The 14,943-nt window shown below is 46.0% G+C and overlaps 1 protein-coding gene across 1 annotated transcript in view; it reads right to left on the minus strand.

Moving 5' to 3' along the window:
- SPEG (striated muscle enriched protein kinase) overlaps nucleotides 1–14,943 on the minus strand; it is a 147,665-nt gene that overhangs the window by 80,660 nt on the left and 52,062 nt on the right. Inside the window, exons 2-3 of the mRNA XM_054970456.1 lie at nucleotides 5,759–5,848; nucleotides 357–699 (exon numbers count right to left, since the gene is read on the minus strand). Coding sequence (XP_054826431.1) covers nucleotides 357–699; nucleotides 5,759–5,848 — 433 coding nt within the window. The remainder of the gene's footprint in view (nucleotides 1–356; nucleotides 700–5,758; nucleotides 5,849–14,943) is intronic.

The raw sequence follows: 14,943 nt of genomic DNA on the forward strand, positions 1-14,943 counted from the left end.
AGCTTATTACCTACAGCATCATCAATGCAACAATCAGGAAAATGATGGCAGAAGGCTGTGAAGGTGAAAGTGGGGAAAGATACTGCCACAAGGGGAGCAGTAGGAAAGGCAATGATGGGATAGTGTGGAGGGCTTCAAGGGTTTGGAAGTGCAGTAGGGGCTTTGGATGCAAAGACCTATGATGTCAGGGTTTAGGGGTTATGATGAAAGGGCTCAGGAAGGATTTAGTGGTGCATTGGAATCAATGGCTTAGAGGCTGAGGGTTTAGTGTGGCATTATGACTGGGGAGGTAGAAGAAAATGATGGTCCCAGCACAATGGCCCTGCACCCCACTCCAAGGCCCCACAGCTACTTACACGTGCAGGGAGAGGGCACGGCCCCGGTACAAGCTGAAGGCACTGCCGTAGGGGTCGCTCCCCAGAGAGAGGCTGTCCTCGGACCCCGGGGCCACACCAATCAGCTCCGCCCGTGATGCCCGTACCAGCGGCTCCACCCCCAGGTGCCGGGCCTCGGCAGGTGCTTGCCTTGGAATGCTGGGGTGCAGGTAGGGTCCCCTCACTGTGGGGCCAGCATCTGGATCCTTCTCCAACACCGTAGTCTGGCTTCCTGGCCAACTGTAGTGCTCATCTTTCTGAGACAGGCCTGGCACTGAGGTTGGAGTTGTCTTCATGGAGGCATCCACCAGCGTGTCCGACTCCCCTGCCAAAACACAAACAGGGACTGATTGAGGGGGCTGGAACCTTCCTTTTCCACATGCATCAGGTCATGGCTGGGGGCTAAGACTGCTAGGTAGAGCAAGGCGGACAGCAGAACATTGATTGGTAGAATGAGAGGAGCTATAAGAAGCATTCACATCAGGGAAGGGTAGTTCTCAGAACAGCATGTAATATTCCAGAATTGTATAGATATTGCTTAATTCCAGAGGCTGTAAAATATCTGTTTCTTAGAGCATGCAGCGCAACTGAGTATATCATGTCAAAATGTAAGGTCATGCTTTGGGTGCTAAGAATAAGGATTTTACTCTCCACTGACAATTCATCAGCTGGAAAGAACAAGGAAGAGGAATAAAGACCTAAGTACCCCAGCCATCAATATGAAGTGAACAGACCAAAGGTACAATACCAGACATCTGCAACAGGAATAGGGAAGATCCATCATTTCTTATTAACAAATGTACTACAATCATAGTTGTGCTTGCCTTCACAATGACCCTGTAAGGTACTGCAATCCTAAGGAGAGTTATAACCTTCTGTGTCCATCAATGAATTTAGAAGGATGCAACTCTGCTTTGGCCCTATTTTTCCCAGTTTACAGAGGATTGCTTGCCCATATCACCTACTGAATCTATTGCTGAGCAGGAAGTTGAACCAATGGAGGGATGGGAACATCCTCTGAACCCCACACTGAAGAAGACACAGACCAAAATCTCATTTGACATAATTTTGCCTAGCTGGGAAACTACAGCAAAGGGCACAAGGCTGATCAAAATGAATGAAGAAACAATTGTAGGACAGCCATCAACACTGCCTCTCCATGGGCTCTTCTTGCTCAAATCTGGTGTAGGGACAGAGAGCCAAGAGGATGCTTTCCGTTGACAGTAGTAAAGCAGAAGGCAGCTTCTGAAGCATCTCCCATCCAAGTTACTTGGGGCTTTATAGACTGGGCTGGGTTTCTGCCTTAATTCTTCAGGACTGCTGAAAATGTATTGTGCTTGGTACAAAATACAACTTCCTGAGAGTCTCAGCTTCTACTTTATTTAAAAAATCCAAGTTTCTAGCCCTTCCAGCTGTAAAGACATGCTTGAAAGAGTGTGGGCGCAGCCTGTAGTCTCTTCCAATCTCTAGCAGAACAAGAACATGAGGTACAGTAAAAAATTGCAGAAAAGATGTAAAAATGAGATGAATTACATAAATTACCAACTTTGAAACATTTGTTCAGGTTTCAGAAATCAACTTTTCTCACTGTAGAATTTGGAATGCACAGGTGCAGAATTTTTGTTTATTTTAGCATAGAGCATACATAGTAGTTTTGTGAAGTGAATTTGGAATGAATGTGTGCGTGATCACACTTCTGGCAAACAGAGACTATTGGTTCCATGTAACCACCAATGGTGCACACTCCAGGTATCTTAATACCTATTGGTTAATCCCTTCAGTCATACACTCTCTCACACAGGGTCAAACTAGATGATATGCTTGAATTCCACATATGGAGCTCTGAATACCTTTTTTTAAACAAAAGGTTTTCTTTGTAAATGGCAGCCATATAATAATAATAACAACATTCAATTTATATAGAGGCCCAGTTCATATAGCGGAAGAAAGTTAACCCTCCCCCTACCTTCTCCCTGACCTGAAGCAGCCCCACAGAGCTGCCATTTGCCCAAACACACAGGGATTCTGTATGTTTCCTATATCTTTTTAGTTATTTTGAATTCAGAAGCATAATGTATTTTAATTTATTCAAGTAATTAATTAATACAGGTGTATGCTCTTACATATGAAGAGAGAAATCACACTTTTTATTCCTAGATCTGTACTCACAATTATGAAGGCACATTAGACAAAAATACCCAGATGGTCATGCTGGCCCATTAGAAAAAAATACAAACAGTAACATAACACTTATTAGAAACAACTAAAAAATGGCTAAGGCAGATTAGAATCTCTCCTCCACTACCAGCATGCATTTGCAAGAGTGGGTGTATGTATGGAGGGAGAATCTATTGACTTCATGATGCTTAGATCTTTTCTACCCAGGGAACTGTCTCATTAGGGACTGATGAGTGATTAAAATGTGGAATTCACTGCCAGAGAATGGAGTGATGGCCACAGGTATAGACAGCTTTAAAAGGGCATTAGACAGATGCATGGAGGATAGATCTATCAGTGGCTATTAGCCATGGTGACTAAAGGTAACTTCCGCATTCAGAGGAAATAAACCTCTGAATACCAGTGCCCCAAAGCAATATCATGGAAAAGCCTCAGCCTCTGTTGTCCAGAGTAACTGCTTGGCCACTGTGTGAGATGATGGACTAGATGAATCACTGGTCTGATCCAGCGGACCTCTTCTTATGTTCTTATGACTTGCACATGGCCAAAGGATTGAGATTATATGTGCAACAGTATAAGATAAGCAATCCTCTCCCTTGGATAGAATCCCCCTTGAGATTCTCATCTGTCCTTCCACCTCCATGTCAGGGCCAGACTTCCTTCTTGTGTGCCTTTGCTTAACCGACTCCATTTTTAATCCTTTCAGTGTTTAAGTGTTCTCTTCCAGGTGCCAAGGTTCCCAGGCAGCTATCTCACAGAAAAGGATTGTTTTGGCTACCGACGTTCCACCAAGAACCGGCCTTGGGAAGTTTCCGCGCTTTTGGCTTCAAAGGGGATGTTTTGAGAACTGTGGGGGGAGGTTGGGCCTGCTGTGATCTGTTACTCTGTTCCTCATGCTTTGCCTTTCATTGGTAACAATGCACATGTACCATCCTGGACCTTGTGTTCAGGCTAGTGGACTATAATGAACTAATTCTTCAGTAAAAACCTTTTGGAAACAATGGACTGTTGTCTAATTGCAGAAGGTAGTCTGGAGTAAGAACGTTATCTAGCCACAAGTCTGACACTCCATAGGTAAAACCTATGTAATATATTAAGGTAAACTGGAGGCTTTGTACATCAGTGCCTACACTCACAACAATCCTCCCTTGTCCACCATGAAACAGGTAGGCAAATACTATGAATCCTATGAACTAGCCTTGTATTATTTACTAGCAAAGTGACTAATGTTATGATTATATGTGATTGGGAGGGCTTGTATTATGGTTGCCAATTCCAGGTTGAAAATTTTCTGGAGATTTAGGGGTGGAGCCTGGGGAGCTTAGGACTTGGGGAGGGAGCGACCTCAGTGGAGCATAATGCCATAAAGTCCATCCTCCAAAGCAGCCATTTTTCTCCAGGGGAATTAATCTCTCTAGTATGGAGTACAGCTGTAATTGCAAAAGATCTCCAGGCCGAACCTGAAGGTTGGCAGCCCTAGTTTGTATATTGCAAAAGCCCTCCCATTTCAAGGGTGCACTGCAGCTTTGCTTGCATATTATATGCAAAACTAAATATCCAGATTTTGTTGTTTAAAAAAGGAGATCTCTAGCTCTTTTCATTGTGGAAATATGCCTTTCCCCTTTATCTCCACAACAAAAGGAACTAGAAACTTTTTTTAAAAAATCAAAGCTGGACATGCAAAGAACCTGATAAACAAAGAGTTATATCATTATAATGGTAAAATTATATTTAACTGCCAATTTTTTAAAAAAACACGCCCCCACCCCGCCGTGGCAAAAGAAAATGTTGCTGCAGGGGTAAGGAAAATGGCTGCCATATGAGTGGGACCAGGAAAATCCAAACTTTCCCATCCACCACCTGGCAGGCATCCAGACTTTGCTGAGATCTTTACCAAAACACTGCAGCAAAGCAGGTTTGGAAAAGATCAGGGGAAAGCCAGTGAAACCCCAAGGAGATGCACAAATGCCCCACAATGCTGAAGGGAAGCAGGAAAAACCCACTTCCCAAATACATGAAACCTGGGACAAATAACTAATTTAGAAATGGCCTTAGTCATGTTAAAATGGGATGAAGTTTGGGGAACTGGCTTTTTAAAGGAGTTAAGTAGAGATGGATTATTCTGTGAGATTGCCATCACTATTAGAGTAACATAAGCAAAGTCAGTTTCTTGGTAGGCACTTCTGCCCCAGACTTAGGGATCCGCGGTGCCCGCTGGTGGCAGACAATCTCCCAGCAGTTTGTCTGTTTGCCCACTGGTTGCTGGCGACTGCTGGGAGGTTTCAGGCTGCCCAGCAATTGCCTGCCACCAGCAGGCACCCCGGGAGCATGCACGGTGCATGCACTCCCGGCAGACACGAGGACGTCACTTCCAGAAGTGATGTCATTGTGCCAGCTGTGGGAGTGCTCCCGCACTTACTTGGGGCCGATTCTTGGGCCCTGTGCAGAGTGCAGGAATGCTCCCATGGCCAGCGCAATCATGTCACTTCCCAGTAAGTACCAGCCCCCACCCTGCTTCCGCTGGGAGGGTATAGGGACCTGGCAACCGTAAACCCAGTTCTGTGCAAAGTTCACTTCAAACTGTGGTCCCTGATAAAAACCTAAGAACTGATTAGGACGTGTGATCTGCAGCACACTCCCTCCATTTGCTTTGTCGCTCTGGGGAAGGCAATTTAAGGCCATTATGGTGACTATGCATATAAGAGAGCTGAGATGGGGAGGCTAGTTAAGGACGATAGCTCTTCAGTTTTATTTCTGTGGGATCTCAATGACCTTTACGCTTTGCTGAGTCCTCCTCTGATAGAAAGGTTCTCTTTTGTTAAATTAATGTTCAGTGCCAGGTAATATGTGCTGGCTTTCACGAGAGGGTGCTGTCAAGCTAACGGTGCCTCCAAAGAGCAGTCATTCTCATGCTCCAGTGGTGGTGGTTGGCAATGGGAATAGGGGAGGAGGTCAGAAGGGAGGAAAATCTCTTAGGGACAGAACTTCAAGAGAGCCCGACATCCAAAAAGCTATCCTCCTCAGAGAGATGAGACAGGAACCATGTTAGTGACACAGGCACAGACTGCCTTTGTCAGAGGAACCCCAGGAAGATGGAGGCTACAACAAAACATGAGGCCATTATGAGGCAGAAAAACCGAGATTTCAGATGAAAATGCTTGGGAAACTTTGCCAGACCCTCCATCCCCTACCGAGCTTCTACTCACCTGTAGGGGAGCTATAGGTTGTATCATCCTGGAGCTGGCTGCGTTGGGTCACCTGTGTGCTGCTGGCATCATCCTCTCCCGTCTCTGAGTCTGAAGTGAAAGAGAAAATGGCAAAGTGTAGAGGGACCTTGCTGAACACATCACAGTCCATAGCCTCATCTAAAGGGCTGGCACAGGTCCATTCATCACAATTGTATAGAAAAGCCAGCAACAGACTCAACGTGACTTACAAGTCCTTGGTAGGATCTTGGAAAATTCAACCCACATCATGAAAATTTTACTTTTCCAATCCCCACAGCTGTGCAGATAAGTGGCTGATTTGAGCTGTTGAATCAACAATTGATTCAAGAGGCCATAGGTGGTAAAATCATGAGAACGCTTACATTTAATCACACTCTGATTTCATTATTTACTCAGTCAATTTCAGGAAACCTGTAGAGGATTTTGAACATCTGGGCTAGGGAATACCAGGGAATAGGGCCAGCCCACCAAGATGGAAGTCTCAACAGGCAAGCAATGAACTAGTGACACTTCCCAATGTGACAGGCACTGCTTCTCAAAAACAAAGCTACACACAAAATTGGTCATATGTTCTGCGTGGGCAGAGATGTTGTTGTACAAGATGGGAGAATCCTGGGGTTATACTGTTGTTTGCATAACGTGTGGTGGTGGAGTTTTCATACCCCTTTAAAGCTCCCCCAATTGTGTAACAGATGCAGCACCAGTGCCCTGGAGTCAGCCCTGTTCAAGGAAGCGCATCAAATGCCAAACTGTATTGTTTCATCTGTGTGCAAGAAAACCTGCATGTTACCTGGAGTCCTACAAATGCAAAGGCATGCTTGCACAGCAACTTACATCAACTCAATAAACTACCTTCCTCCCATATTCTGTATCTTGGACTGGCTGGGGCATAGGGGAAACCTCCTTGCACACTGCAGCCATATGTAAGGAAACCCTGGTGACTCTTTCTCCCTAAGGAGGATGAGATTTGCATTGTCAAAAGAGCAGGAAGAACGGAAGGGCTTAACCCTTCTCTCCTAGAGTCTCTTCTCCACACTTCCTTTTATCCTTTAGGTGTTCCAAATTTGTGCTGGATAAATCTGGAATATTGGGAGTGAGTAAAGCAACTGAAGGCAGGAGGAAGTTTCAAGGGAATAATCTTTGACAGAAGAAGTATGAAGCACACCATTCTTGCCTGCACTTTCTCCAGAGGACATTTTGCAAAGGCAGAGGACATCAGGACAAAATCATACCTTATGAGCAGTTGTATATAACTTTCCTCCTGTTTTTTAAGTAAAAGAAAAAAAGCAGTGACAGGAGACTGTTGTATTGAATAAGGACAAGTGGATGGGATGGAAATGCTTAACCCTTTCCTTACCAGTAATTTCTCAGCTCAATATCTCCCCTAAAGCCCCCCTTTTTATTCCTGAGCACTGAGGAGGGGGTAGATACGGAGATCTATATATACTTTCTACTGCAGCTTGGAGAGGGGCAATGGGTAGAAAGATGGTAGGGAAAGGCACACTCCACCTGCTCTTTTTCTACTTCTGATTACAAGTATATGAAAGTGATGATGCAATTGTGTGCAACATGTAGTTTGCCTCTTGGTACACCAGTAATGTCCAGGACATTCAGTGGAGACATGATCTCATAGGCAGGGCAAAGAAGAGCCACTGCACATCCTCAAAGAACAGCAGAATAATAATAGAAATCAATATGTCTTCCTAAGTCCAAGGTTGAGATAATATATGGAGCTGAATGAACAGCAGAGCTTTGGGGAGCCCATTGCTTTTTGCCAGAGTGGGTCCTGTGTAAAAAAAAAAAGAAGCCACTACCAATAGTTTTTAGGCAGTCGCACTCATTGCCTTTCACTGGAGTCTTTACTCCAGAGCTCAGAGAAGCTTCTGCACAGCATTTTTACTCCACATTCCCCCCCCACCCCAACTGCAGCAGTTCTTTGGGGGATTTCTATATGACTCAGTAGTGTGGTCATCTACCTTCCAGATTTTCCCTGGCTCTGCTGTAGGTTTTCCAAAACCTGTTTGGATTTTACTTGCTGAAATATCCTACCCAAAGCAGGTTTGGGAAAAGCATGGACAGCAAAGTGCAGATTTCCACACCTCCCCACCCATATATATCTGGCATCATTTTCCCTCACTGCTTTCCCCCCTCCCCACAACCAGCAGGCTTTCTTTCTACCTATTCTTTTTCAGTAGTAGATATATTATTATAGATTCTTAACCATATAGCAATATACCTACCACCATTTTTAAAGAACAGCAAAAAGCCCACTTGGTGGGATAGAGGGAATAGCAAGTAGGAGAGAAAACCACAGGAAATACCCCTATGCAGAAGTTCTGTTGTCTTCGTGAAAGCAGTGGCAATAACATCAGCAATGAGAGCGAAATGGAGAGTTGTTTCTGTTGTAGAAGCAAACAGCTACCGCCAGAAGATTCTCAAGTGACAGGAGGCAAGTGATGGGAAACAGGATGGTTAGGAAGTGCTCAGTAAGTTGAGAAAAAGCCAGTGAAACAACTATGCAAAGTGAGTTGCAGGCAACTCTGTTTCTTTGCTGAAACTTACAGGCTAAGAAAACCATGTACATAACTGAGTAATTTCTGCCAATGGTCAATAATAGAGTCACCCGAACTGACAGTGAGTATTGCAAGGAGATAAAAATTGTTGTCTTCATAAATTTGTGCTGGAAAGCTACGAGAATAGGGAGAACTGTCATACCATGTGCAGATTATCATACACAGAGACCTCTCTCTACCACTCCGCCTCAAATGGTCGCACACCTAACACTGCTAGTAGATAATGACTACAGGTGAAGGTTAAGGCACATCTGAAAACAACAGGACTATGAAGATGGAAAGAACTGGGGGACATGGAAGTGGGATGAGGAACAGATGGAGCCAGGGAAGAAAAACACAAGACAGCATGGTTCCTACCGTAACTTTGCTTTCTGCAGGAGCGGAAAACTTCGCTTCCATAGGGGCAGCAAGAGAAAGAGACATACATCAACAAAGTGTTACTGCCCAAACCAGTCCAGAGTCCCATGAGTATCCCAAAACATGATGCTGGGGAACAGAAAATATCTGTCCAGAAGGGCCCAAAGAGCTTTGGGATGGTATATGTGTACATGTGTAAGAGGGTGAGGGCATGGCACACACTCATGACAAGGGGAAACCCAGGGAAAGACGATGCAGGAATACAACCATAGAAAACATAAGATGCTGGGCTGGGCAGAGTCAAGTTTACTTTGAGCAAAACAGACCAGTGAAGCCAATGAGCCCAAGAGCCAAGGGCTGGGTGGGCTGTGACAAGACATTTTCTCAATAATCAATGAGTGTTTGGGGGAGTTTCACTTGAGATTATCACTCTTTTCTCTTCTTCCATACCAGTTCCCATTGGTACCTTTCTCACAGGCTGCAGAAGCTTCTGCCTAGGGACCAAGTTAAACACAATGTGATTGAATCACCAGCTGTCTTATTTTGGCCCTAAAAATAACTTTGGGAGCAAGTTATATGGAACTGGGCTACGGCACTGAGTAAAGGAGGGGCTGACTCCCCAGGCTATTTCTCTGATTGGAAGAAATTGAACAGGGGAAGAGTGCTCAAGGAGATTCTGCGACTTGGCTACTGGCAAGTCAAAGAAGGACACACAAAAAGTTGGAAAAAACTGGAATTATGTAAAGAGTATTGGAATCTAAACCACTAGAGTGCTAAAATGTTATATAATAATAATTTTGTCTATGTATTGTCGAAGGCTTTCACAGCCGGAGAACGATGGTTGTTGTGGGTTTTCCGGGCTGTATTGCCGTGGTCTTGGCATTGTAGTTCCTGATGTTTCGCCAGCAGCTGTGGCTGGCATCTTCAGAGGTGTAGCACCAAAAGACAGAGATCTCTCAGTGTCACAGTGTGGAAAAGATTTTGGTGCTACACCTCTGAAGATGCCAGCCACAGCTGCTGGCGAAACGTCAGGAACTACAATGCCAAGACCACGGCATTACAGCCCAGAAAACCCACAACAACCATCAATTTTGTCTATGTTCTAACTTGGTCTCTTACACTATGCACTCAGTTCTACTTTAATATTTATATTATATATCTTACTGGAAACTTCTCTGTGGAGGAAGGATGACTAATTACTGACACCATTTGTTTCTATTTATATATTAACTGAGACTTTACGCTATTTGATTGTATTCTTAATTTTATACTGATATTTTCATGTATGTGTTACATAACAGCTTGGGACTTTTTTATCTTACTTTTGTATATTAACAGTGTTCTCTCATTCACCCAATTGCTGAGATTATTATTTTTGAACTTGGGTCAACCATTTTCTTGGTTCCAGCTTTCACTGAGTTGAAGTTTTGACTGATAAAATTCAATCAACTAACCCCACCCCGCCAAATACAGTTTTTGATAATCTCAAGTGAATATTGCCACCTTATATAAAGTGACACGAACAGTGTAATCCTAAATAGATTTAAACTCTTCTAAGTCAATTGACTTCAGGGGACTTTGAAGGCCGTAACTCTGTTTAAAATTTCACGAGAGGCTTCTATGATATCTGCACCTTTGTTTTCTCCCTCATCATCCCAGCATATTTCAAGAAAATATGCACTCATAGTACACAGATTATCTTCTCTTTTGACTTCATTCAGTACAGTTACCATAGTGCCCAAAAGATGAATTTTCTTTTACTTAAGAGCTGACGGCAGGTCACCTTTGAGAAAGCACAGTTTTTCCTATAATTGCATCACTGCAGGAGAAACTGCACCAGCAAAAGATTATCTCATAAATGGACATAAACCTCAACCTGGTTCACACATGCACATACAACACATTTCTCCCATAGCATGGATGTACTGGAGCACAGAGCTATGGGCCAAGCCATTTGCATGCCCTTAATTCCAGCAGGACTCATCCTTTACTGGTCTGATGTACCCCAGCTGTAATATCTTAGGGTTAGAGGACAGCATGTGGTAAGAAGGGGCAGAAGTAATACAACGCACCATGCGTGAAGCGCCCAAAACGCCGCGAGTGCCCACTTTTCTGCAAGGAAAAAGAAAAGAGGGTTACCTAGGATGGGTAGACTGAGATGGAAGCATCCACTAGAAATAAGGAGCCTACAGCATTTAGCAGCCAATCTCCGTGGGAATTGGTGCCCCAACAGAAGGGCAACATCAAAGAAAAGTCCACCCAGAATGAGCGGCTGGTTTGCTTCTGTCCCAGGGCAGGTGCTACAAAAATCCACAGATCATTCATCACATTACCAGGTATGTGTGTGCTTCTTCCAGGACAACCAACAGATGGATACTGAGCACAGGGTCATAGGTAGCCTTAGAGAGAAAACCCAAACTGAAGAGCCTGAGCATTTGTTGCTGTCCTGGGTTATCATACCACAGCATGCTGCAGGTGAACCAGATTCAGTCCCTTTAATGTGAGCCAGTTCCTAAACTGATCACACACAGTTTGGAAAAATAGTCCACTTTTTACCCTCCTTTTGCAGCACTCTGGCAAGTTCTGAGCAGTGCTTAACTGTGAGAATAGCTCCAACTCATAGCTAGAGAATCCACCCAGAGAGGCACATAAGGCACAATTCCCCCATAGACAAACAGCCCAGTCACCACAAAATGCAGGATGCATCTTTCCCATAAAGAGGTGCTTGTTCTACACTTGCAGTTTTCTACAGACATACATACAAAGATACCAAATCTAGATATCCACCAAACAGCCACAAGCTGCAGAACTGCCACTGATAAGGGCTCTCTATACCCCTTACTCTATAGACATTAGACAATCATCTATGTGGCTCCCAGCAGGAAGATGCCCGATGGGAAAAGGTTACTGGCACATGAATTAAACTACATCTAACCTTCTTAAGTGGTTGACTCCCCAGGGGACAGATCAACTGTGCCTTCTGGAGGGAAAAGGCAGTTCTCTCAATTCAGAATCCAGTAATACTGCCTTACTTATGTGCTTATATTCATACGTGCAAGACTCATCCACACATACACAGGCAAAAAGCCACCCACTCTTTACCCCCAGCTTTCCTGCTGTCCCATCTCCCAGCAATCTGTTTCAATAGCCAGATTTCTACAGTGCCAAATACAAGGCTGGTTGTGTGGTGAAACACACACACAAACACTGTTAGCAGTAAATCAAGGTGAATGACAGCATCATTCTGTGATGACAAGTGGGAAATGAAGTGAGGCAGAGTGCTGTTGTAACAAAGACACCCCTCACACACCTCTAGAGCCTGGTTCTCTTTTGTCCTGGACATCTTTGCGGTGAGGCAAGTCCCATAGACAGACTGAGCCCCGAGGAAGCAAATGCTCTACAGTGCATGTAATCTGCTCCAGGTGGATTTGTATTCTGACCAAGCCAGCTTGCCCAGTGACGTTGGCTCTGGCTGGCAGCCCACGTGCCAGGCCAGGAAGATATATGAACAGATTAGATATGTTGTCAATGGATAATTCTCCCATTAAGAAATGAAAATGCAATAGAGGACCATTAACGGGTACCTGGCTGGCATCCCTCTGAGGCAAGCTGAAGGCAGCGGGCAAACACTCACTCCAGGAGTTCAACACTGCTTTTCTACTCAGAGAATGGCGCCATCAAGAAAGTTAGCCTCTAGGCAAACAAAATACGGGAAAGAGCAACCCACAGCCTATGATTTCCACCCCACCAGAAATCCTGCTCAGTAGATATCACCAAGGATGACAGGAAGGGGGAAAAAACAAAATGTGGTAGAAGAGACAAGTTCAAGCCATGGAAAGGGTCTTGACCTCCCAAGCACAGTAGTGCCATAACTGAAGAGTGGTGGTGGCATATCCGGCTCCCTCTCCATTTCATGCTCACAACAACCCTGTGAGGTAAGTTAGGCTGAAAAAGGTGGCCTAAGGTCACCCAGTTGGTATGATCACCAAGCGAGAATTTGAACCCAAGTCTCCCAGACCCTAGTTCAGCACTCGAAACACTACACAATGCTCCTCCACTTGAAGAAGGTAAGACATGATGGGGAATCATGCTGCTGCCTCAAAAATACTGGGGGCATGTGGTGGGAGGACATGTCCTACAACGCCGGCTTTTCTGCTATGATCCCCCCCGTCAGTTGCAAAGGGGAGCCTCCCTCTCTGGTTGGAGGCCCCTGAGTGACGTCCTCGCCACGAGGAGCCGTGCTCCTCAAGGGACTGAGGCGTAGTGCCGGATGACGCAGAGGTGCTCCGCTTCCGTGACCACCAGGCTCTGGACTTTGGAGGATAATGGAAGGGCCCCCATTCATCTCCTTGGTGAAGGGGCTTGTCTCTTGCGTTTAAAACCCCCTCCATACAACCCTTCCTCTCGTAAACCACTTTTTTCTTGGCAGCAGTGCCAGTTGCCTGCTGAGGAGAAGGCACATATAACCACTGTTTTACACACACACAGAGGCACACACACCTTGATGTGACACTTCGTCCCCCCTCCCAGCATAGAGGGTGTCCTCTCTCCAAACTCCCCCGGAAGTCCCACCAGGGGGCACCCGGTGTGGTTTCGCCCCTGCTGCCCTGTGTCCTCCCTGACGCCTGCCGGGCATCCGCTCTCTTCCCTCCCACGAACTTCCACCCCACGACTGGATCCGTTACCTGGAGACGCTTTTTCACCCAGATCTTCTTCATGTCCTCCCCACCTCACACTTGGCGCCCTCCCAGCCTAATGTCAGCGCGATGCGGCGGCAGGGCTGGGCCCGGAGCACAAGGGCGGCCGGAGCAGAAGGAGCATCCTCTGAGCCGGCGCCGGCCTCTCGCCTTCCTTCTCCTCCGCTGATGGAGCTGCCTTGCCTGCCGGCCTGAAGCCTCGCCCGCCCGAGACAATGACAGCGCAGGCGAGGAGGAGGGGGTGCTGGGAGAAAGGAGGGGCCGCGGCGAGGGAGGGGTCGGAAGGAGGAGCCGGGGGCTGGAAGGGCAAGAGGGGCCCGGCCAAGTGCCCCTCCCCGACGCCCGCGCTGGCAGGGCATCACCGTGCGGTCGAGCAACTGGGGGGACGCGGGGAGGGAGGGAATGTGGCCTTCTAGGAAGGAGCAAGGCAGGAATTGAAAAACGTGCCCCCAGGTTCAAACCAGAGACTCGGAGGTGGGGCTCACGTCTAGGCAAGGAGGGATCTGGACTTCTCTGGCATTGCCCAGTACTTTCCTGCTACTTGCTTCCCTGGAACAAAACTCTTGCTGGAGTGGATCGATGCAGCCACAGCTATTACCCATGGTAGCTAAATAGAGCCTCCATGGTCAGAGGCAGTACATCCCAGGTGCCAGGGAAAAACAAGGAAGGAAAGGCAGTTGCCTTCATGCCCCAGCCATGCCTGGAGACTGGATGCTGGAATATTCATCTGATCCAGCAAGGCAATTTTTAGGCTTTTATGCTTGCAGCTAGAAGGTTGAACAAACACAAGTACATTGCAATTAAGGGTTTAAAACATCAATTAAGGGCACAACATCTACAGCAGCACACACATTACTCATCATTTGGGCCACCAGAAACCCTGGCACCCACCATTCCTTGCTGCTTCACCAATAAAGAATGCCAGGAGTGTTCTCCTAGGGTACTGCACAGAACAACATGGGAATAGCAAAACCCCAGCCTTAAGCATTTGCAGTTTACATTGGATGGGTAAAACAAGGAAGGGTATGTGGGATTTATCATATGGTAGATAATGTGTGGCTACAAGGCATGGGTACAGTGCCCATGCCTCCCCCCCATGACATCCACATATCGTACCTTGTAGCTTTCCACAAATCTTGCTCTCTAGAGCCACCAAGCCATTCATTCCAAAGAAGCAAAAGCATGGACCACCCACAAATGACTTCCACGCACTCTTGTGTAAAGGATTTGGGAGATGCAGCTGAACCACACACAGCTATGCCCACACAGCCATCTCTTCCCATACTCTTTCCAGCTGTAGATTTTGTCAGCATAACCATTCAGCACAAGGAAGGCCAATTCAGGGCACTATCACTCCTGTACAATGTGCATAAGCAGTAAGGGGAGCATTTCTCATTGCTGTGCTGACTCAATTGTTGCCATGCTGACTCAGACTACTATTGCTGGCGCCTACAGGTCAGCATTCTGTCTCTAGCATGGCTTATTCTAGAGAAGAAGCATACCAGCAGAGCAAGGTGGGGATACCCTCCCATCTTAT

The sequence above is a fragment of the Eublepharis macularius genome, chromosome 2 (assembly GCF_028583425.1).
Source record: "Eublepharis macularius isolate TG4126 chromosome 2, MPM_Emac_v1.0, whole genome shotgun sequence".
Classification (NCBI taxonomy): domain Eukaryota; kingdom Metazoa; phylum Chordata; class Lepidosauria; order Squamata; family Eublepharidae; genus Eublepharis; species Eublepharis macularius.